The following is a 24,377-nucleotide window of genomic DNA, read 5'->3' as shown; positions in this document are numbered from 1 at the left end:
TTCATGTGTGTGTAACTTTGCGTTTTCTCTTTTACATATGTTCATAACATCTTTCATATCAAGACATGGTTAACTAATTCCATCGTAAGTGGATCAATAATCTCATCTATAAAAAATAAAAACTAAAGTAAAAAATTACGTCTAATTTACAACTCACTTATCTTAAACATTAGTGACTCATTTAGAACGAAGTCTTTTATACTTTAATTAGACAAATAGAATTCAAATTCCGTGCGGTCAGAAAATCTAAAATTCAATGAATCAAAGATTTATAGCGGTCTGATCAACATTGTTGCAATTCATTATTTAAATATGATATAGACACATGACTTCACCGAATGTAGGAGGATTTCTAACTGTAGTGAATTCGGTCGACTAACTTATGTGGTATTTATTCAAACCCAAGATTGCAAATTATGGTCAACTAACTTTACTGTGGAGAGATTTACTATGAATTAGAGAAAAATGCAGATATAAATTTATGAAAAAGTGCAAACCTCAGCCTGAGATTCCAAGGCAAGGCTAAAGAAGCCAGAGGAAACAGAGTGCTTGCCCACAGACTCTGCCATTTTGATGTGGCCAATCCAGTAAGACGCGGTTTCAAGCTTATCAAATCGGCATTTGCTACAATGCACCGCACTGTAGAATGGTGTGGATTGCACCTTCAACTTGGCTCTCACATGGGAAGGCTCTACAACAGGAGTTTTGGGCTCCTCAGAATCATTCTTCTCATTATCATCACTTTTGATCTTCCTCAATGCAAGGTTCACATTTTCAGGGGATTTTTCAATAGTGGCTTGCGTTTTGGTGTTTGGAATTGGAACTTCAGTTGCGGTTGCCTTGATAGGTTTTGGTTGTCTCTTTGTAACTGAAACTTTTGTTTTGGCAATAGACTTGTGATCTGGTCCCGGTTTTCCTTGAATGTTTGTGTTCCTAGTTGCACCGAAAACCCGGTTTGCTCTGAAATCAAATTAAGCAGAACCAAGTTTTAAATTGCAGTTGCGGTTGTGGATTGCAATTTGAAACCTTGAGTGTAACAAACATCCGTAAATAGATAAATACAATCTTACTTACTTGAGATTAGTTTGGGGTCCACATGTGCCTACTTTGGCTCCTTTGTTGATCTTTTGGTTCATTTTTGGTTTTGAATCATTGGTTTTTCCTGTTGATGTTGCCATTTGAGAAGGTAAGTTTCTTTGCATTGAAAAAAGGAAGAAGAAACCGTTACTTAAAGGATGAAAAATGTTGCGTTGAGATACCTGGAAGTGGTTTGGGAAGAGAATCCATGAAAAAAGATTGATGAGTTCTGTATCAAGTGCATGTGTGTTATGTGGTTGTGGATCGTATGCCAATAACCGTTGCAAATACAAGAGCGGGAACAGTTTTATTTTTGGTGGACTGGGGAGAAGAAAAAGAAGACTGTTGTGGGCTTTGGTAGCTCTTAAGCACTCAAAATAGGCCCAATAATTATTCAGCACGTGTTCCCTAAGAAACTTGCAAAGTCTAATTGTTTATTGCGTTGAATTTCTGATGCATTCAAAACAAACTGCAACTTTCCACCCTCCCATGGAAATATATATGCATTTTTACATCAAAGTCAAGAGTCAAGAGTCATATATGAGGAAACAAAAGAAATTATGAAAGAAAAGTACAAACTGTGTATAATTGACTCTTCTTTTCCTCAAAAGTTTTACAAACTATCATAAGCTATAAAAGTGCCATAGCTTGTCAGGAACCCCACTTCATTTATTAACATAGAGTTATACAAGTAGAACATATATACAGGATCGCAAATTAGCAACTTCTCGTTATCAATATTGCAGTGTTTTTCCTCTGCTGCCACTGATCATCAACATCGTTTATATAAGTTCATACAGAAAAAAGATTGAAGGTTTTAAACTGTGAAATTAAGACGCAGCAGCGATGGCAGGAGGAAGTGGAGGAGGAAGAAGCTTGGAGGAAACACCTACATGGGCCGTGGCGACTGTTTGCTTTGTGATGATCTTGATTTCTATAATCATCGAGCACATCTTCCATCTTACAGGAGAGGTACTACTATATATATCCGATTCATTATTCAATTAATCAACAAATAAAACTTATTGCATCTTATTTAGTACTTTTTCTAATATATAAGTTCTGTTAATTAGTCTTAATTTATCCAAACCAGCTTCTGAGAATAGCTGACTCATGAAAAGTGCTAGTTAATCTAGCTATACAAAACCTTGATGCATGTTGCGGCTGGAATAAAAGTCATTTATCTTAATTTCAAACTATGATCATATTAATAATCACTATTACTTACATATATGCATGTGACAGTGGTTGAAGAAGAAGCACAAAAAAGCTCTGTACGAGTCACTTGAAAAGATCAAATCAGGTTTGAGTTAATTAGTTTGTTTGACTCGCGCGGCTCAAGATTAATTCACTAAGTAATCTTTTTTTTTTCAAGTTGTTCAAATGTCAAATGAAAACTTGATGGTTATATTAATTGTTGCAGAGCTTATGTTATTGGGGTTCATATCGTTGCTTCTAACGGTTGGACAAAGTCCAATATCAAGGATGTGTATATCAGAAAAGGTTGCAGATTCATGGCACCCCTGCAGCAAGGAGGAGGAGAACAACACGGATTCTTCGGTGAGCGATGAAGAATCAGAACCGGAAAGCAGTGGCCGGAGACTACTGGCGGCGTTCGTTGGTTCGGGTAGGGAAATTCCACGGCGTGTTTTGGCGGGAGGAGGAGGAAGTGACAAATGTGGTGAGGTGAGTATGATTCTATTATATTATATGTTGTCATCATACACAAAATTTGATTTTTTTTTTTTGGAATTTAAGCTATGTACGCTTAGAAAATTCCCATGACAAAATTCTCTGAGGTCTTAACTATAGTACGTAGCTGTATTATTTTTTACTTTTTCTTTGTTTTCGTCATTACTGACGCTTTCATTCACAAATAGAAATAGAATCAGCAAACATTAGTATTAAGAGTTGAAAGGTTGAAGTTCTGACAACTTAACGGGAAAATGTCAAATAAAATAATAATTAAGAAACAAAAACTGAAGATTAAGAATGAATGAAGGTATATAACTACAGTGCTGGTTCCTGGACCTGAGATTCATGTGTATTCTTAGACAGCAGCTTGACACGGTCATAAAGAAATGTGTTTTTTTCAAACTTCCCATTTTCGATCGTAGATCATCAGTATCACTAAATGCATATGTCATATGTCAGTTGAATGTTAAGAGTTGCTCTTTCAACCATCCTTATTAATATAACTAGCTATATTAAGATTCATGTGTAAGATTGTGATTATAGTAAGAAATTTGACAAAAATTTTATTGGTAAAGAAAGTGAATATCAGGTGTGCTTATCAATTGACATGAGATTATACTAGCTAATTTATATTTTGTGTTTGGGTATCTGTGGAGGGGGGTTGCGTTAAAAACTTGGTAGAGAGAGTTTATCGATTATAGTGATCATATCCGACTCAAACAAAATTGTTCAATCAAAATTAATACCTGAAAGTTTTTTTTTTTAAAAAATAGAAGAAGAAGAAAGTTGATCTTTATCGATAGCCTAATTATTTTAAACAAAATGTGCAGGGTAAAGTCCCGTTTGTGTCATCGAATGGTATTAATCAACTCCACATATTTATCTTCGTGCTAGCTTGTTTTCATGTGGTGTGCTGCATTCTCACTATGGCTCTGGGAAGAGCAAAGGTAATTGAAGAATTTCAATTTTCTTTTACATATACCAAATATATATATATGCTATGTATACCTTCAAGTTACTTGGTTGAGTCAATATATAGATGAGAAAATGGAAGCGATGGGAAGAGGAAACCAAGACACCTGAGTACCAATTTTCACATGGTTAGTAGGCTTTTGTGTGTGTGTGTGAATAAATATATATTAATCACACTCAACGGTTTAGAACTATGCATGGTAGTTGCATGTCAAATATATATATGGAACACATTTATTAATTAGGCGCCTTGTATTGTATGTACCTCAAACAGATCCTGAGCGGTTCAGATTTGCAAGGGACACCTCATTTGGGAGAAGGCACTTGAGTTTTTGGACCCAAAATCCTGTTCTCATTTGGATTGTAAGTCAACCTCATTTTTAATTGTTCCAAAATGATGCCCAATTTCTTATCACCACCAATAAAATTATATGTCTGCAACTCTAATATGACAAAGAGAAATGAAAAGCATGATAACCATCAAATTTAAGAAAGAAAATAGCATTAGAAAATGCTAAAAAGAAAAGAAAATATTAATCAAGAGTGGAAGAATCGCCACATATCGACGCGGTTCTGGACCATTCTAATTTTCATGGACTTATTTCCTAGTTATGGACCATTAGGAATGAGCCTCTTGACAATGGTCTTCTCCTGTATTAGCTGGTATTCTTTATTATTGTCATTATTATTGTTGCTATTATTATTATTAATTATTTTGTTTTAAGAAAAATACAAAATTAAAGAAAAGAACCTATAGATATTCGAATTAAGTAGCTGCTTAATTTGTCTTCTCTCTATCTAATTATTGCTGATTAATTGCAGGTTTGTTTCCTTAGGCAGTTTGTATGGTCAGTACCTAAAGTTGATTACTTGACCTTGAGACATGGATTTATCATGGTAAAATTCTTCCTTTAATTTCTTCTAGCTTCACTAGCACTTTCTTTATTAATCAAATTAAAGACAATCAATTAACAGTTCTACCAGTTAAAAAAAATTAACAGTTCTATATTTGTTGCCTGTTATATTTTTCTTGATCGAACAAAATTATTTGAATCTTTTTATTTTCCCTGCATTTATTTCACGTAGAAACTTGCATTTTTCTCACACAGTTGGCATCTTGCGCAATAAATGACTTTGAATTATTTCTTTTGATTGATTATTCAGGCCCATTTGTCTCCTCAGAGTCACTCCAAGTTTGATTTTCGGAAATATATAAAACGATCGTTGGACGAGGATTTTAAAGTTGTTGTAGGAATCAGGTTTATATATTTACACAATATTTTTTGTTTTGAGTTATTAAGAGAATTTATTTTAAAATGTTAAATTAATATATATTAATCCTGATAGAGACATTCTTTTTAGCATGGATTTGTTATAATTCTCATAGTTTATATCCTAACTTTACAAGTCAATATTAATTAAACTTATAACTGGTATATTTCTAATTTTTCAGTCCTCCATTATGGTTCCTAGCAGTGTTGTTTCTCCTCTTCAACACTCATGGTGAGTAATTTGGGAATGGCAGATTTTCTTTTTAATTACATTAAAACTTTCTCGTACATATAATTTTTTGTATATAAATGTTGACAAATATTCTCCCACGTTCCAAAATGTTGTTGTTTAAGGTAATGTACACAATTTAAGAACTCATTAATTGATATAATATTTGACTAAAACACATATGTTTAAAGTTTAGTTATATAAAGAGAGAGAATGATAGTTATTGATTAAGTAATTAGTGAGAATTATGAATATTGGTGAGAATTGAAAGTGGTAGGTGAGAGATATAATATTAAATGAGAGTGTATATAGTAGAAGATGTGACAAATAATCTTGGATTTCTAAAACAACAAACATTTTGAAATATACATAAAAAGCTAAAACAACAACCATTTTGGAACGGTAGTATCTAATAAGAAACAAACAATTTTCATATTATAAAGTAATTAATAAGAAAATTAACATGATTAATATTGTTGCCGACGTATACAACTCTTGATGCATGTCAACTCTATACATGGACAGGGTGGAACTCTTATCTATGGCTGCCATTCATTCCTTTGATTGTAAGCACTTTCAAATTTCAATGCCGACTTTAATTAATATTGGTCCAATTAAATAATATAATAATGATTGACAATGATTACTCATTTTATTAAATTTAATGTTATATTGTCCACAAATTAAAATGCAGATCATCCTAGTAGTTGGGACTAAGTTACAGGTGATCATAACCAAGATGGGCCTCAGCATTCATCAAAGAGGAGAGGTCCTGCAGGGCATGCCATTGGTGCAGCCAGGGGATGACCTGTTCTGGTTTCATCGGCCTAGGCTTGTTCTCCACCTCATCAATTTTGTGTTCTTTCAGGTAATCAATAATAAACTACTTTTCCTAAGTAAGAAATTAACATCAAGGATAATGACGTCTCATATTTGCAAGGTTAATTTTGAGTGAAAAAAACTGTCCTTTTTAACTTGAGAAATTAAATCATGATTTCTCGGAACCAATTAATCACTCCTAGCTAGGCTACCCATTTTGGATCTAAAAACTTATCTTGTGGCTCTTTTAATTTCTCCTATCTGAATCACTTTAATTTCCACGAATGTCAAATAAACCAGACGTGCATACTTTTATGAGTTTATCCAAAGCTGCTCACATTAGCTTTAAGATTAATGTGATTCCACTCTACAATTGAATTTTTCAAAACATGGTATTATTCTCTCACAAATACTACTACTTCAATAGCTTACAATTACTTCACCCTTAAATGTGAAAATTTATGGGATTTCTATACATATACTCAAACTATTTGAATTTGTGAACACATTATATTGAGAATTAGCACAGCTAATAGCTCTTGACTATAGTAAGTGTTATAGTTAGTGTTGGCCGGTTGCTGCTCTTAAGTCTTAACTAATAACCAAGCATTGATAGTTAGAGCATGCAGTGAGTTAACTGTTAGTATGTACTGAGTTAGCAGTTAACAACTGATCCTAATCAGTTGAGGAATTAGTTAGAGATATATAGTTGCAACTATCTTACATGCATGATTTCTTCTCCCAGTAATTATCTCTGAACTTTGTTTTAAAATTATATTTCTCATCATCTTATCATGATCATTACTAATTGAATTCTCTTTGTCTCTCTTGTGTGACTTTTTTATCCGAACAGAATGCTTTCCAGCTTGCTTTTTTGACATGGACTGCGGTAAGTTCATTCAAAATAAAATTTTCATTCGATCATTATATATTGCTTTTCTTCTGGTCTTTCAAATCAAAATTACCTTCATGAACTTACAGAAAATAGTTATTAAGACTTGCTAATTAGTATCTTAATAATGTTGGGTTCATTTTCTTCCCTAATGAGTAATGAAGCTTTATTTGATTTAGTTTTCTCTAACCACAGCTTCAGTTTGGGATAGATTCATGTTTCCACTCACGTAAAGCGGATGTGATTATCAGAATGTCAATGGGGTACTGAATCTTATTTCTCATATTTTATTAGGATAAACACAATATGAGACGGGTTGATTGTAACATAAATTAAGTAACTCTGATTTATGTTAGAATTGATCCATCTCTCTAACATATGATTGTGTTAATCCTAATATCTAATGTCAAGTTTATTGCAAACCTTTTAATTAACATTGGAATGATGATTTGGGCAGGGTCTTGGTTCAAATCCTTTGCAGCTACGTTACTCTTCCTCTCTATGCTCTCGTGACTCAAGTAATTAATTTTGTTCTACACTTTCAAATGAATGTTTGATCCTAAATAAACAAGAAATTTATTATCAAATTAAGAACCGAGCAAACACCAACAAATAAAAAGTGATAGAATTTTTTTTGAATTTGTGCTTTCACGCGAACTCAATTGGTATCTAAACACACATTAACTTTTTGATGAAATGAACAGATGGGTTCAACGATGAAGGCGAGCATATTTAACGAGAGAGTAGCGATGGCGCTACGGAACTGGCACAAGACTGCGAAGAGGAACATCAAACGGAACCGCGTAGGGTCGGTGACGCCAATGTCAAGCAGAGGGACAACCCCGACCCACCCTATGTCTCCAGTCCACCTCCTCCGCTTCTACCGTTCTGAAATTGACAGCTTCCCCGCCTCTCCGGCAAAAAGATCCAACTTCGACGATACTGATTCAGCCTCTGCTTCCAATTCCCCCCACCACCAGCAGATTGAAATGGGTGACATAATTGAGAATAATGATGGGAATGAGATTGTTGTCTCACACAGCAACAAGGAGTTCTCATTTGATAAAAGAACTACCATTACGTAAGTAACACATGTAATGACTTCAGTAAAAAAAAGGGGAGAAAAGGGTGGTGGTGATATCGATATGATGCTTGTTGTGATCATGGCTCATGACATATTTGATTTATTAAATCTTATGAAATTTAATTTTAATTTTTGTATAAGGGATATTACTAATTATTGTGATAAATTGAGTATTATGTTTACAAAATAGTGTCATCATTTGACTTTTATTAATTCCCTTGATAAATTGAGGTACGGGTGACACTCAAGTGAACGTTTTATATTTTGAATTATTAATGCATTCATGGGTATTTTTGACGATCTATGACAATGTTTTAAGGATTTTGGTGGTAATTGAAGGTAAGACAAAAGCAATTACCACACCTTTCTTTTGTTGTAAGTCTAGTCCAACTTATTACTTTTAATCTAGGCGGAAGATGGTGTTTAAGATGAAGTTGATGATATTTAAAACTTCTATGGTGTTGTTTTTTCTATAGTTATTTCCTTTTTTCTAAAGAACATGTATGTTCACTAATGTATTTAATCTCATTCTACATGACTCATGTTGTTTAAGACAAATCGGTTAGAAATTTATATAAATTTTCAACCATTTTTATAAGTATTTTATTGGTCCACTCAAATAAGGTTAAATAATCTCATGAGGTTAGTTAGATAACCTCTTATAAAATAAGACCAATTGAGGGTGTTGGCTTCGGTGGTACACTTAAAAACTGTCGCACCGTGGTTCAGTTCATTTACAACCATTGAATATATTAATTTTAAATTGAAAGGTTGAGATTAAAGTTAATAAAAATCTAAATTTACTAAAATATCCTTGAATCTATTTCCAATCAACAACCCCTCCTCTCTCTTCTGGGCTCTCTCTCTCCTTGTGTTTCTCTCTCTCTTCCTCAAGGATCAGAAACACCACCGGTTTGATGTCAGAAATTGAAAAGGAAAGGAAGAGATAAAAGAGGAAGGCAGTTAATGGGAAAGGTGGAGGAGGGAAGCAGAGAAAGGTTGCATGTTCAGATTATTAGAGCCATCAATTTATTTTTCCTGTTTTGTTTCCCAGGTTATGACTTGAAGGGCTTTGTAAACAAGACTAGAGGTAATTATTCAAAATCAAGAACTAGTGGTCATGGTAAAAAATCACAAGAGAAACTCTGGATTTTCAGGTGAATTCAAGCTATCCAATCTAGTGAATATAGGTGGGTTCTGGATTATATGTGGCAGAGCACATTAAGGTTTTGGATGGAGCGGTTGTAACTACGGATGGGAAAGGATAAAGGAAAAAGAATGGATAGGAACTAGGGGTATTTGTGTCTTCACAATAAAATAATTGAATTGCACCATGGTGGTTCATTTTGTAATTGACCCACGGAAGCCATCGTCTCAATTGAGCTTAGTGAACCCTTTTTAAAAACGAACTTGCGTTATTTTTTGTGTGTCGATTATTCTCTTTTGTTGGGTCTTGTGCATGTCTTCATCTTGCTATTAAGGTGCAGAATATTACTACAATGGATCTGACTTCCGCACAGTTGAATTTTCCTCCAAAATTTAAAATAAGAACTTATTAGTTGTCTGATGAAGATTGAATGACTCAAATTTTAAAATCCGATATCAAATGTACAACTAGTTTTGTTAAATGAGCTATTTGATCAAAATTTAACTACTAGGGAGCCTTGAGTACAACAAATTTAGTTGAAGGGTACATGAATGAATGAATAATGTTGTGTTGACATCTTATTTCTACCTTCACCTTCGGCAAATAAGAGAAATGAGTAATATGATTTAAGTTATGACACAAAATGTAGAGAGAAATATAGAAAGAAAATGTGTAAAAATAAAATGAAAGAGAAAGTGAAGTGTCAATGAATCATTACTCACACATGAACTCATAATTTTTTTGACAAAGTTTTTACAGGTTCAAGATAATTTGTCCAAGCCCATTTAGCATGGATTTAAGTGGTTTGATATGGGCAAGTTCAATAAAAGAAAAAAAGTGATCAAGCTACAAACACCATATATGCATCCCTCGTTGAGAAAATTTAGCTTAATCAAGCCTTAGGAAAATTTAGTAGGTAGATTAGATAGGACCGTGGAAGGCTCGAGACTATAATCTAAGGCTTTCACTTTAAAGTGTACTTACAAGTGGGTTGACCTTTTACAAAAAATCAATAGATATATTTCTTCTTTTTTTTTGTTCAAAATCAATAGATAGATTTTTTTGGTCGAATCAATAGGTAGATGTATTTTTGGGCCTTGGCCCAACTCGTGGTTTCTAATATTAATGAGCGCACTGTTGATAAAAAAAAAAACCATAGGAAAAGTTACAATGGAAATAAGCTTTAAAATCACCTTCCTTTCTTTCAACCTCTTATTTTTTATCCTAGACAATTTAAAAATCACTTCATTACCTTTTATATTATTTGCTCATATATTCTTTTTGCTTATATTATTTCCTCACAATTGTACTCATGCATCCACACAAAGCATTAAAGAGGAGAAAAACCATACCACTAAAATGTTCTTACTCATATTCTAAAACCTAAAATTATATTTTGAAACTAATATTTGATTTCAAAACCTCTTCCCTTTAATCATGTTTGAATTTCTGTTGAACTTAACGTAGATCCACGTTAAAGTTGATACGTTAAAATTCTATTTTTCCATATACATTAAACTAATACAAAATCATATATATATATATAAGAGTGTAATGACTCCCTTGTCCAAAGGGGGCAATGTTATTTTAGACATACCTGACATATTTCTAGTTTAATTGATCCCTTTCTAGTTTCTATATTCAGCTTCTCTTCTTTCTCCGATCCATCTTTCCCCTCGTGATCTTCATCATGGCGAGAGGCACCTCTCAATCTCAATCATCAACCACCACCAACACGCGCCCAGGCGTCGTCGCTCCCCGCGGCTCCGCTGCCGCCACCGCAGGCATGCGCCGTCGCCGCCTCGGCACCGGCAGCGGAAACAGCTCCGCCTCCGTCGGAGCTAGCTCCGGCGGAGGCAGCAACATGCTGCGATTCTACACCGATGACGCTCCCGGCCTGAAGATCTCGCCGACGGTGGTGCTCGTCATGAGCCTCTGCTTCATCGGCTTCGTCACCGCCCTCCATGTCTTCGGCAAGCTCTACCGCTATCGATCTGGTCCTGGCGCTTGATTTCCATCTCCCGATCGTGAATCGGACTCGTCGTTTCCGGATCTGGCGCATCACCACCACTCGGTAAATCAGAACCTGCGTTTGTTTTTTTCCAGTTTTTTTTTTTTTTTGTTGATTGTAAATTTTGCTAAGGCTTGATTAGAATAAATGCCTTTGTTAACTATAATTAAATTTCTGTGATCAATGTAGCTTTGATTTAACAAAATCAATGTTGATGAGATGAATTAATTAACTTAATCACCTTTTGTTGTTTGATCTGTCTGGTTTTCACGGTTAATTTATTAGCTAATCATGTTTTAAAAGCCTAATTTATCATAGAACACTTTTGATTAATTATAAGCCTGAGTTAGTAATGTGAAGTGTGTTTGGAAAGGTTAATTGAAAAGGCTTTGCATTAAAACTGAAAGGCTTAATTCCATATTTAGTCCCTAATCTATCATGATTGTGTGATTTAACTCCCTCATGTTTAAAACGAGCGATTTTAGTCCCTCATGTCTCAATTTGTGAAAATTGGATTCCTCCGTTAAGTTGACATCCAATTTTTAACAGAAGTGAGTGATGTGTCATTCATTAAATGACGTGGATGCCAAATTGTGCCATGTATGTGCCACATAATTATTTATTTTACTTTTACTTTAAAAATAATTGACAATCCCTTATATCTTCATCGTTCTCAATCTCTGTCTCCCTCCCACATCCATAGCCAAGCTTTTCTCCCACCCCACACCGCCGCCGCACCATCAACCACCTTCACCTCCAACAACCAAATCTCTAACGATTTGTAACAACCACCATCGCACACACCGATCTCTAACAACCACAGATAAGTCTCTCTTCCACTACGTTCTCCTCACTCTCTACCTCATAGCCCCATCAACCTTCATCTCTCTCAGATTCCTCCATGCCTCTAATGGCAAACACCACAGGACAGGCTGGAGTCCCACCCTTTCTCCACCGCTGGCATGGTTTCTTTGCTCACCCTCTTCCTTTTCCCTCATGGCCAACACCCCTCCAACCCCAAATCCATGGTTTCCATCACCCCTTTCCTCCCCCACTACCGCAAGTGCATCTGCCTCTACCCACTTCACATCCTCAATGCCCCTCCAAGAAAAACCGCATGCGGTTACTATTCTTTTGTGGAACGAGAAACAATGTTTGGTCTGATTGGAAGTCAAAATGAGGAAATTGATGTGCGCTGCAGTTATATGTGTCTTGCGCGGATAATGTTTGATGAAAATCCTGAACGGGATTTAGTCTCTTGGATTTTGTTGAATTGTGGGTATGGTCAGTGTAAGGGGTTTAGGGAGGTTAGGGTGTTTTTGAAACAATGTGGCTAGGTGGAAAATAAGCAATACAACTCTGCAATGCAAGTGTTCAACTTCATGATTGGGAAGAGGTTTTCCTTGCTTAATTTGATAGCTAGCTGATTGAAGCTGGCAAAGTAATGAGATTTGTTTTAGAAAAGTGATTTTCTTATGTTAGAAAATTTATCTTTCAGGCTTGGCTTTATGGTGTTTAAGCTTGGTTTTGTGGGTGAGAATCATGAGGTAGCCTTTATGACGAGACATGTCACAGAATAGGGAGAAAAGGGGACGAGGCATGAGGCATTGGGGTCGGAATCGAGATGAAATGGGGAGTGAAAGGGGACTTGGATTTGGTTGCCGACAGTGAGGGTGGCTGGTGGTGTGACGGTGGTGGAAGGGAATCATAAATAATAAATAATATTTGAAGTAAAAGAAAAATAAATAATTATGTGGGGCATACATGGCACAATTACGCATCCATGTCATTTAATGAGTGACACATCACTCACTTCTGTTAAAAATTGGATGTGAACTTAACGGAGGGATCCAATTTTCACAAATTGAGACATGAGGGACCAAAATCGCTGATTTTAAACATGAGGGAGTTAAATCACACAATCATGATAGATTAGGGACTAAATGTACAATTAAGCCAAACTGAAATCAATCTTAATGCAACAATGTGATTACGAAAGCCCTTGGGTTGGAGGAATATAAGCTGAATTTAGAAATGATTAAAATTATTTGAGATTAATTAACAATAATTGTATGTGTTCATCAGGAAAGAGCAAATAACTCTTTTGAACACTGCAATAATTATACATGTGTTTGGATTGTTTTTTGAACTCATCATGAATTCACGTTTGACTTCTCCGATTCACGTTAAACTCAATGTGACAAATTTTAACTTATCTGTTGATAACTTGATATGCGTTTTTATTTGAATAAGCAATAACTTGAGATATGCGAATGTTTGCATTCACTCTAATGCCAAAGCAGATTCACATTTATCATTGCATCTGCATGGACCTTCCTATATTGGATAATTCGTTTAATTCTTGAAAATTGATGATAGAATCTGTTAGGTATTCGTTGAGAATGTCATTGAGGCATGAGTGATTTTGGTTATAGTTGGTGAAATCTCTATTCATCAACACATTGCAGGATAATTAATCATCTATTTTGTTTGAGATGTTAATACATTGTAGGACAATTATCAGCTTTCTGTTGAAAGAAATGAGATTTCCATATTCATTATCTTCTTTAGAGTTTCTTTTCAGTGTCATCGTAAGTTCGTAACTGTAAAAGTTGAACCGTAAATTAATATTCTCCTAAAACCATTTTCACATATTGAACCATTAAAGCTCAGCTTGACATGTTATTAATGGGAGGTGTAGCTGCACCAACCAAAATCGATGCTAAGATCTGATAGCCTTAAATTTGGGTAAAAAATTGGTGATCATGCCAGGTCCAAAAGAAATCTCTTTGATTTTCCTGAGACGAGTAGCCTTTGCAAGTGTTTGGTACATATGTCAGAACAGACTAATATAAGACTACCTACAATGGTTTCAACATTCAACACCTTCCACACTTTACTTTTTCTCTTCCCAACACTCCACATCACCTTATCTCTCCAGTTCAACACTTCATTCAACTTTTACCCACTCCAATGGTTTTTCATTCAACACCCTACCCCCTACCCCACCACTTTTATTTCATATTTTGATTTAATTTTATATTTTTTTTTTATGATTTCATAAAATTAAAATTTACGATAAAAATTTAATTAAATAAACTATTATCGATTTAATTTAATTTAATGTTTTTTTTATTTAAATTAAATTAAATTAACGTAATATTTTTTTAACGTAAATTAAATTAAAACACTTAACAATTTAATTTTTTTTTTAAAATATACACAATAATTTATTTTATTTTATTAACTTCAAATGGAAGAAAAGAAACTAAGCACACAATAATACATTTTATTTGCTTAACTTAAAATGCAAGACAACAAACTAAACACACAACACACAAATAACGTAATTAGTACGATACAAAACATATTTAATCATCATACATTCCAAACTTTGCCCAGATGTGCTTCACTAGATCTGCTTGTAGTTGGTGATGGACATTTGGATCACGGAACTCGGATCTAGCACGCACATGATCCGCAAAAGCGGGTAACACTTCGGTCGAGTATGGTTGCGGTGTACTAGATCCACTTCCCTCAGCTTGCTTAAAATCGGTCCAGCGTTGAGCAAATGAATCTCGTTCATCCTCAACAATCATATTATGTAATATGATGCATGACCTCATGATGATACCCAAATCAGTTATGTCTCAGAAACGAGCTGGTTCACGGATGATTTTAAAACGAGCTTGAAGCACTCCAAATGCACGTTCGATGTCCTTCCGACATCCCTCCTGATGTTTTGCAAAGCACTTATCGGGTTAAGTTTGAGGAAGTCTAATAGACTTGACGAAAGTTGGATAAGAAGGGTAGATACCATCAGCTAGATAGTATGCCATATTATAGGGACGTTGGTTCACGATGAAATTCACACCTGTTCCAATTCATCAAACACTGGTGACCGGTCTAGAACGTTTATATCGTTCAAGGTTCCCGGACATCCAAAAAAGGCATGCCAGATCCAAAGATCAGGAGATGCAACTGCTTCAAGAATAACTGTGGTGGTTCCCTTATCCCCTCTAGCAAATTGACCTTCCCATGCTTTAGGACAATTTTTCCACTCCCAGTGCATGCAGTCAATACTCCCGATCATGCCTGGCAACCCCCGCATTTCACTAACCTGTAGTATTCTTTGCAGGTCCTCTTGGGTTGGTGCTCTCATGTACTCTTCCTCATACAATCGTATGATTCCTTTACAGAATCTACGTAAACACTCCAATGCTGTAGTCTCTCCTATTTTGATGTACTCATCGACTGCATCTGCTGCCACACCATATGCTAACATTCGCATTGCTGTAAGTGACTTCTCCTGCTCGTAGGAGTTGAATCTTCTTCATTTGGAGTGGCTTCATTACCAGCTGTCATGCCAGTAAGATTCATTTGTGTTGAAAACTCGGGAAATTCAGGTGCACCATCATTAGACGACGGTGTTGGAGATGGATATCTGAACATAGATCCATGATGGGGATGAGGACGTTGGTTGAGAAATTGAGTTGGATCTTGAAAATTGTTGTGATTTTGGTAGTTGGATTGATTTGGATCTTGATAATTGTTGTGATTTTGGTAGTTGGATCGATTTGGATCTTGATAATTGTTGGAATTTTGGTAGTTGGAAATTTGATTTGGATGTTGATAAAAGTTGGGATTTTGGTAGTTGGGAAACTGATTTGGATGTTGATAATTGTTGGGAATTTGGTTAGAAGAATTCTGGGTGTTGAAATGGTAGTTGTTGGGATCCATTTCAAAGCAAAGGGGATAGTTGAAAGATAATAAGATGATGGAAAACTTGGTTTTTTTTTCTGTGTCCAAATCAAACGAATCAAATCTCTATTTATAGAGAAAAAAAATCATGAATTTTGGTAATTTTTTTATATTTTTTTTAATGAAATAATTGAGTTGGAAATATTAGGATAAAAGAAAATCGCCCGGACCAATCAACGTGTGACATGCGTCACTCGTCAGACCGTCTCTCTCTCCTCACGCGTGTGCGTGGCACGTGCCTGTCGGTGCCCAACCGACGCGTGCCACGCGTCCCACCACCGGTCCGCCTGGGACCCGCCTGCTGCACGCCCTGCCCATAGCGCGCCTTGTCCGCGCGTGTGTGGTACGCGTCTGGCGGTCACCAGCCAGGCCGTGCCACGTGTCCCATGCTGCAGGTTTCACAAGTGTTGAAAGTTTTCAACACCTCTCTCCTCCTTCCAACTTTCAACACCCACCTTCAACACCATTAAACTACCATTTCAACATTAAACTACTCACTTTCAACACCATCGTGGGTAGTCTAATAGAACATGAAGGTTAGAAAATTGGTATATTATGATTCCATTTTTTTTTGAACAACAGAATAATTTTAATTAAATGATAAAATCTTTTTTTTTTTGTCGAAATAACTCAAGTCTCAAGTTTTTTTTACAGGCAAGTGTTAGCTAGTTGTTAGTAATTATTAGTAAATTAGTCCTACTCAGTTTGATAAAACAGCCATTGAGGATCAAACCCAACCTCTGGACACAGTTTTGAGAAGTAATATGGTAGACTATATTCTATGACAACCAGCTTTTGAATCGATCAATCAATTTGCAAAAAAACAAAGAACACCCCTGCCGGACCATATAATAAAGCTTTTCACTCCCTTCCTTATTATTAAAATCCTTCCATAAACATCACATTAGGGATTTATGGAAAGCACCTAATTAAACACCAAATGACCTGCTGCGCTGGAGCCATGCTCAGGCAGAGAGGCCATGTTGGAAGTAAATATCGCCAATAGAATCATCCCGGCTAACCTCCAATTTCGAACTTTGGTGCTAACACTCCCACAAGCCAAGCCTTCACTTCGCTGGGTTACATCTTTCTTGTGTGGGTCTGTTGAAAGTAACCCACTTGCACCACTCGTATTTTTAATTTCAACTTCATACACAACAAAAATAGTAACTTCATCGGTTATCAATAACATATGTAGCTAGTACCGTGACATCATTATCATTCAATAACTCCCTAAATTTGTTCTTCACAACATCCTCATTTGTTCTCCACCATAGTATGTCCTTTACCAAATCACAATGCATTCGATAAAGGATCACCTATATATCTCCAACCCATGAAATGCATGATAAGGCTCGTGACATCATTATCATTCAATAACTCCCTAAATTTGTTCTTCACAACATCCTCATTTGTTCTCCACCATAGTATGTCCTTTACCAAATCACAATGCATTCGATAAAGGATCACCTATATATCTCCAACCCATGAAATGCATGATAAGGCTCTCCTGTAATGCATTCTACTATTCTAGGCTCTTTCACAAATGACTCCAAGTGGTTCATCACCAAAGTAAAACTCATCCTACAATAACACTGTGACCCATAATCAGAACAAAACCTTATAAATGTGACTAGACCCCACACCCAAAGACTTAAAATCCGAACAAAACCTAAAATAAACAACAACCAAAAAAACGAATGGGATGTGACGTATCTGCTATAACAAAAATGAAGAATAAATGGTAAAATCGAGAGCTGCCTTAAACACCACGATGATCATAGCACTTCGTGGAAGACCTACATGCTTTTTGATAATGCAATGGGGAGCAATTGAGGGAAAGTTGTAAAAGCACGGTCTCTTAAGATTTTCATGTTTAACATGATCTCTTAAGCCTTTTTGTTTTCTTTGAGTGAGAACGTGGAGGGAGCTGCGATGTAAAAATGTTTTCTTTTGTTAATTTAGGGGTAAAATTAGGTTAGATTAATTTGGGGATTGAGATAAGTTAGTATAATTTAATTGATGACGTGTAATCCATTAAAATATACATGAAAGCCACATAAGCCCATTAAACACTTGGACAATGTCATATAGGCGCTCACTAGAAACACAAACACTTTATTTGAGCTCAGCCTCGGTTGAAGATTAAAACCAATATTTTCTCTGATCGTAGGATGCAAAACCACAAGTCGCCCAATTTAGAAGGACTAAAACTCAATTAACCCAATTTGAAACTCCATACTAAAAATATTACCTATTTTGGAACTTTATTTTTCTATTATATCTATCATTTTAGGTTTATTTTAGTAATTCTATGTGTAAAAGTGATTTCGCTTAGTTTCTATCCAAACAACATTAATTTTATTAAACTTACTTTTACACATTTCAAAACACCAATTCATTTCTTTAAACTTAATTGTATCAAACATAATAAATCATTTTTCCGAACATAATTTTATTCAACGATAAACCAAACGGACCTACCGTTGTTGTTTTATTCTGGCTCACAGTTTGGATAAACTTATAAGTTGCTTAATTATATATTTGTTGTAGTTATAAAAAACTATTGTGAAAATTTTTTATTTTTATAAATCATAGTACATAACTTAATCTATATCTATATATCTATCTATATATATTAGAAAAGAACAACTTTTAGCATGACGTGTCGCTCTCACAGGCCAAGTTAGTGACGTGTCGCTCCGAGATTAATTCTCACTTAATTATTTACACGTCAGCTTTTCCACCTATTAATTTTCGGATTTTTAATTAATTCAGGATTTTATGAGTTTTTATTGTGATTTGCTAGATTTTGATAGTTTTTATCTATATTTATTTAGTACCTTTTTAAAATTTAGATTTGATTAGGATTTAGGTTGTTTATTTCTTGATTTTATCTTAATTTATCTTATTATTTAGTTTTAGAGTATTAATTAATTTTTATGGTATTTTTGTTGAATTTTTGGATTTTTAATTAACTCAGAATTTTATTACATATTTAATTTAAAAAAACAAGTGATTATGTTAAATATTAAAATAAATAAAATCCAACATAATCATGTTCCATTTATAAGAGATTCATGTGAAGGAAAAAACAAAAAGATATTCAATGGGTAAATATTTTATATCTTCTTTTATTTTAACCTTAAAATTTCCTAAAAAACTGTCATTTTAAACAAAAATAAAATCTTATCAGTGATTTAAATCAATAATACATCCCATTAGCAAAAACCCTCTTAAAACCTTGCATACCTCCACCATCTCCTCCATGGAATTCTCATCCCACAACCTCTCCTACCTCGCCCAGCTCCACCACTTCCGGTTCACAATCTCTCTTTAACACATTCCATTCCACACACACAATGTCTCTTGACTCAGTTCATTAGTCTTATTTCATACCATAAGAAACCCTTTCTCAACCTCCTCTGTCGACTCACCATGTCCACCACGGCGCCACCGCGCTCCCTTAGACCTCCGTCGTTACCCCAGGTGCACCAACTCCTCCATGCAATTCTCATCCCATCTCTCCACCGGACCGGAACCACCCCCACAGAATCGTCTCATCTCTCCACGTTGCCATCGACTTGCAATCCCCATTCCTCTGCCACATCTTTGCTATCGACTTGCAATCCTCATCCATCTGATTCGTTGTCGCGTCGCCACTCAAGCCACCCATTGGATACATGAGTGCAATAACATCATAAGGAGGAGGTAATCGAAGACGATTAAGGGCGATTTTTTGTGCTTTTGTTTTTTGGTTGGCTTTTGTCTTGCTGCCTTGGACTGATTGTGAATGTTGCAGATGGAGGTAATTTCAAATTATTTTCTTCCATTGCTTGAATAGCTAATTGTACTCTGTTTTGGAGTTGTTTCTGTTTGGCTACGGTTCGCTGATGTGCTTCTAAGCATATTATGTTATGGTTTTTTCATTTTGTGGTGTTTCAGGGTTATACCAAGGATTCAGGAGCCAAGGGTGGAGATTCATCTGCCAAGAAAGATGTTAGCCGAGTCCTAATGCTCAGGTGAAACACGCTCATTTACACACCCCTATCATGTTTGATTGCATTAGTGGAAAAATATGAGTTTAATTTTGATGCACTTACGGGATTTTTAAATTAAATAAAAGAACTGGGTTTCTGAAATGTGTATAGAATCAAATAACTTCGGTTTGACAAGTGACTTTACACTGCTTACTCTCGCCTCTGGAATAAGTTTAATTTCACTCATTTTATGGCATCTCACATGGCTGAACTTTCATACCTGAAGAGATCAGTTTTGTATCCAGATGCAATTTGGATTATTCTTTTGGCCTAGAGTATTTAGCTTTTATCTTTTTAATGTGATGATTAATGAACATTTGCAAGAAGTTGTATTTTCTTTTTCCAAAAAAAAATGTTTTGAAACGTCTGGATTCCCCAATTTTCTGCAATCATAATGTTTATGACTGTATTTTTTTTAATCATGATGCTCAGAAGAACTCTCTTCTTTAGAGCAAAGGAAAATGAAGAGCATTTGCACCTTGAACGAATCAAGGATAAGTCAAAACTTTTTCTTTTGGAGGATGGTGCTAGCAAAGATAGAAAACACAATGTAATGTTAAAAGCTATTGAAGCTATTGCTGGAGTCAGAGAAGAGGTGACAAACTGTTTGAGATGGTGAAACATTCTTCCCATTTTATTGTTGGTAAAAATATTGGAGAACATGTAAGGTTTTCTGCCCCTTTCATACTTTCTGATATACTTTGCACCTAAATTTTTGGTTTCAAGTGTGAAAATGAAGAGCATTCTAATGTTTCTCTCTTTTCAGAATCCTAAGTTTTGTTGTTAATCCTATTTAGAAATCCATTTACTCCATCTTGGTCTAATGCCCATGGCTGCCGTAGCCAAGCCTCAGTATTAAGATACCTTTGGTGGATGTATGAGTATTTAATTGTTGCAAATTTGAACATTAACCTACTTATCTTACCTCTTTCATACAACTCTTTACATATCTATTTGCTACTTTGATTGTTAGGAGAGATTTTTAACATCCAAACAATTTTGACAATTGGTATCTAAAGAAAGCTCTATTAGTATGACCTTTTTATCTTCTTTTTGTCTTCTTCACAAGTTAACCAGATAGAGAAGATGATGCAGAAACAATATTACACAAACGAAAATCAGTGACTTAGATAGATAAGTGGCTTAGTTAGTTTAACTTTAGTCCCTCTGTAATTAAGTGATTAGGTTAGTTATCATTTATGCTCACTATCTATCTGATTCATTTATGAGGTAGTTAGTATTATAAAAACCTCTAGCATTTCAGCAATTGAGAACCTGTGTTTTGGTTTTCTTTCATTTTTTAATCTTATTGTTTTGAAGAGTGAAACACCGAAATGGTATGGCAGTGATACTGTTAATGTGCTTAGGGGACGACATTGAGAAATTTTTTTATGATTCTGACTTCCATAAGCTTAGGGGATGGAAGTGGTCACTGTAGATTAAATTAGCTATTGGTTATTAGCCATCATTGATTTTATTCCCTGATTATGTCTCTGATAGTAATTGAAAAGTCAAATTACTATAAATGTTTTATGACCTACATTACTCCATACTTACACCACCCCCTGATTTCTCCTTTTGGTCCTTCTCATGATCCATCCCCCTGATTTCTCCTTCTCATATTTGCACATAACCTAAGTTACTCCTTAATACAATTTAAAAATGGCAAGTTAGATGTCCAGATAGGTTTCTCTTGGTGAACTTCTATGCCACAAGATGATGGTTTCAAGGAACTGTGATAATCTTGCTTCTGTTTTTTATAAATACTTATCTACATGTATTTGGTCAAGTCATTGGACAATGAAGAGTGTGTAAAATTGCAGCATGGTTTTTTTTTATTAGGGCAAGTGCATAATGGTTGGTGAAAGTCATGTAGAGATTACCATTTCTGTTCCGAAAACCCAAAGCTGTCGGAGCAACTTTTTATGGTTGGAGGAGCTTACTAAGGTGACATATACTGAACAAACATGGGAGGAGAAGGATGTTTATGGTATTCCTTGAGAGAGCTTGAACATAAAAGGGGTATGAGAAGCAAGCCATTGAGAGCATGGTCCCTCCAAATTCCCACTTTTTTTTTGTATTTATTTGTCTGCAGACTGCTATTAATGCAAGGCAGGCCTTCCTCTTTTTACTAACCTGAATGATCTCAGTCATAGATGCTTGCAGATACTCCACCATTCCTTCTGTTTCATTCTCATTTATTTGATCTCTAATTTGTTGTGTTTGGTCATTGAAAAGAAGTAAGAATTTTTAATTTCTTTAGTTTGTCTTTCATGAAACTACTATACATCATATCAATGACTATATTAGTTAAATTTTCTCTTTTAGAATGTTAACTCCATATGCCTTATTGCTTGATTAGTTTATATAGTTAAAGGAGCTATATAATAAAATAAGTTAAAGAAATTATAAGGTTATTTAATTTCTTAAACTTATGCTCCTCTGTTATTGATACTATGCCTTTTTACTTAATTTATTGATTGATAATTATAAGGTTAAAGGTAACATCTACATGTTGTGGTATGATTTTTTCTTCTAAATAATGCTAATTATGTACACTGGAGTTTAGTTTCTCTTTGTTTTGCCATTTAGACTGCATTTTTGTTTATTTTTTGCTGTTGTTTTTTGTTTATTTTTTAATTTGCTTTTCTCTTTCTCTAACAATGTGGTTTAAGGAAGCAAAGCTTCATTTTTTACTTCTTTTATGTCCTTTGTTTATGTAGCTATGTGTCAAGATTTTCACTTTGAGGCCAACCTTTTAACTGCAACAGTGAAGCATTTCACTTTGAGGCTAACCTTTTAGCTGCTGTTTATGTCCTGTAATAACTTTTAGAAGAATAAAATCAAATCATTGAAGCATATATTTTATGCCAATAAAATACACAGATGATTTAAACAGATTGATTATTTCTATTCCCTTTGGACTTGGGAGCAAAGCTCCAACTATATAAGTAGGGTTCAAGAATTTGACTATTGAAGTTGCGGCAAAGCTTTTCCAACCCTACCAAGTTCTTCATTGAACATTGTAGAATCAGTCCTTAATGCCTGTGGGATTAGTACTTTAAAGAGAACAAATCTCATAATTGTGAATAATGTCTCTGACATTGTTAAAGCAGGATGGTACTACAAACAGGTTATCCATAGACTGGATGGAATGGAACAACATTTAGCAATAGTTTTTTTTATAGGTATTTGACTATTCTATGCAGCTTTTCATTTTATAGCCCTTTTGGTTTTGGGCAGGATGACCCTTTAGGGTGGTACATAAACTTCAACTAGATATCGTGTAAATTAATGTCAATGGATGCTACAGGGGTGCTGCTCATGTTGGATGAAATGGAACAACATTTAGCAATAGTTTTTTATAGGTTATTTGAGTATTCTATGCAGCTTTTCATTTTATAGCCCTTTTGGTTTTGTGCAGGATGGCCCTTTAGGGTGGTACATATTTTTATATAGGACGAATAACATAAAGTTCAGCTAGATATCGTGTAAATTAATGTCAATGGATGCTACAGGGGTGCTGCTCATGTGTTTCATGTTCACAACAATTACTGCTTTGGAGCTTGCTTAAAATATGATTGGCCTAAAATAATCATTTTATGTTTCCCTTCCTCTTCATTTTTGCTAAGAAAAGTCCCTCTCAAGTCACAATAAAAGTGAGTGAAATTCATCAATTTTAGACTGCCTTTCATTTGCTCTTTTTGTTTAAGGGGATTTGACAGCTTATGGTAATTGATTGGAATAATTGCTCTCTCGGACTATTACTAAAAGAGAAAGGTACCATGCTCTAGCTCTTTCTGTCTGGCATCTTTTACTATATATTAATCACTCATTATCTTACCGGATATATAATGTTATCAGCGCGTCCTCTTTCAATTCTTAATTTGTTTAATAACTTCTTTTGTTCAATCCATGGAGTATGTAGACGTGTTCCCTTGCTATGTTGAATATGTATTTATATACTGACATGCCAATCTATTGATTTATTTCAAAAACTGTCCATAGAGGTGGATGCTGAGTTAGTTTCTTTATTGCAAGAAATCAGGATTAGAATGTGCTAGCAGCAGGTTACCGATTTAATCAGGATTTAGAGATCCTATATTTTCTGTTTTCTTCAAAATAGCTGAATTTTTTACATATGCCTAAGTTTTGGCTTCTTTACACTATTCGTTGATATTCTGTGGTGATTTTGCAGCAAAAGTATATTCTGATTGGTTTTAAATAATCATTTTATGTTTCCCTTTCTCTTCATTTTAGATCAAATATGTAAGCGGCTCATATGATTCTGGGAATGTCTTCCTCTTATTGAATAAAGAGATTTCAGAGCATGAATATTTGAAAATAGTATAGAGTTCATCGCTGAGACTTTTCTATTG

The 24,377-nt window shown here is 34.9% G+C and overlaps 3 protein-coding genes across 3 annotated transcripts; 2 read left to right on the top strand and 1 right to left on the bottom strand.

Annotated features, from left to right (window-relative positions):
- Positions 1 to 294: 294 nt before the first annotated feature.
- LOC130735795 (uncharacterized) lies at positions 295 to 1,279 on the bottom strand. Its single transcript, XM_057587690.1, has 2 exons — positions 1,075 to 1,279; positions 295 to 960 (listed from the first exon to the last, which is right to left on the bottom strand). Exons 1-2 carry the CDS (start codon positions 1,200 to 1,202, stop codon positions 480 to 482), a joined length of 609 nt encoding a protein of 202 aa, XP_057443673.1. The 5' UTR covers positions 1,203 to 1,279; the 3' UTR covers positions 295 to 479.
- A 406-nt stretch (positions 1,280 to 1,685) lies between these two features.
- LOC130740434 (MLO-like protein 6) lies at positions 1,686 to 8,271 on the top strand. The gene is made up of 15 exons (XM_057593035.1): positions 1,686 to 2,049; positions 2,323 to 2,380; positions 2,501 to 2,763; positions 3,603 to 3,719; positions 3,812 to 3,872; positions 4,019 to 4,107; positions 4,567 to 4,641; positions 4,909 to 5,003; positions 5,198 to 5,247; positions 5,770 to 5,810; positions 5,939 to 6,112; positions 6,917 to 6,952; positions 7,151 to 7,218; positions 7,413 to 7,473; positions 7,660 to 8,271. Exons 1-15 carry the CDS (start codon positions 1,924 to 1,926, stop codon positions 8,038 to 8,040), a joined length of 1,695 nt encoding a protein of 564 aa, XP_057449018.1. The 5' UTR covers positions 1,686 to 1,923; the 3' UTR covers positions 8,041 to 8,271.
- A 2,480-nt stretch (positions 8,272 to 10,751) lies between these two features.
- LOC130740432 (protein transport protein Sec61 subunit beta) lies at positions 10,752 to 11,454 on the top strand. Its single transcript, XM_057593034.1, has one exon. It carries the CDS (start codon positions 10,877 to 10,879, stop codon positions 11,195 to 11,197), a length of 321 nt encoding a protein of 106 aa, XP_057449017.1. The 5' UTR covers positions 10,752 to 10,876; the 3' UTR covers positions 11,198 to 11,454.
- Positions 11,455 to 24,377: the final 12,923 nt, after the last annotated feature.

This window comes from Lotus japonicus, chromosome 2 (assembly GCF_012489685.1).
Source record: "Lotus japonicus ecotype B-129 chromosome 2, LjGifu_v1.2".
Classification (NCBI taxonomy): Eukaryota; Viridiplantae; Streptophyta; class Magnoliopsida; order Fabales; family Fabaceae; genus Lotus; species Lotus japonicus.
The sequence above is the reverse complement of the archived record's forward strand: the minus strand, read 5'-3'. Positions and strand labels throughout refer to the sequence as shown.

Coding starts and splice junctions, on each gene's coding strand:
- LOC130735795 (XM_057587690.1), bottom strand. CDS start 1,202: ATGCAAAGAAACTTACCTTCTCAAATGGCAACATCAACAGGAAAAACC. Junction 961..1,074: donor GGACCCCAAACTAATCTCAA/GTAAGTAAGATT, acceptor ATTTGATTTCAG/AGCAAACCGGGTTTTCGGTG.
- LOC130740434 (XM_057593035.1), top strand. CDS start 1,924: ATGGCAGGAGGAAGTGGAGGAGGAAGAAGCTTGGAGGAAACACCTACA. Junction 3,720..3,811: donor TGGCTCTGGGAAGAGCAAAG/GTAATTGAAGAA, acceptor GTCAATATATAG/ATGAGAAAATGGAAGCGATG. Junction 4,642..4,908: donor TGAGACATGGATTTATCATG/GTAAAATTCTTC, acceptor TTGATTATTCAG/GCCCATTTGTCTCCTCAGAG.
- LOC130740432 (XM_057593034.1), top strand. CDS start 10,877: ATGGCGAGAGGCACCTCTCAATCTCAATCATCAACCACCACCAACACG.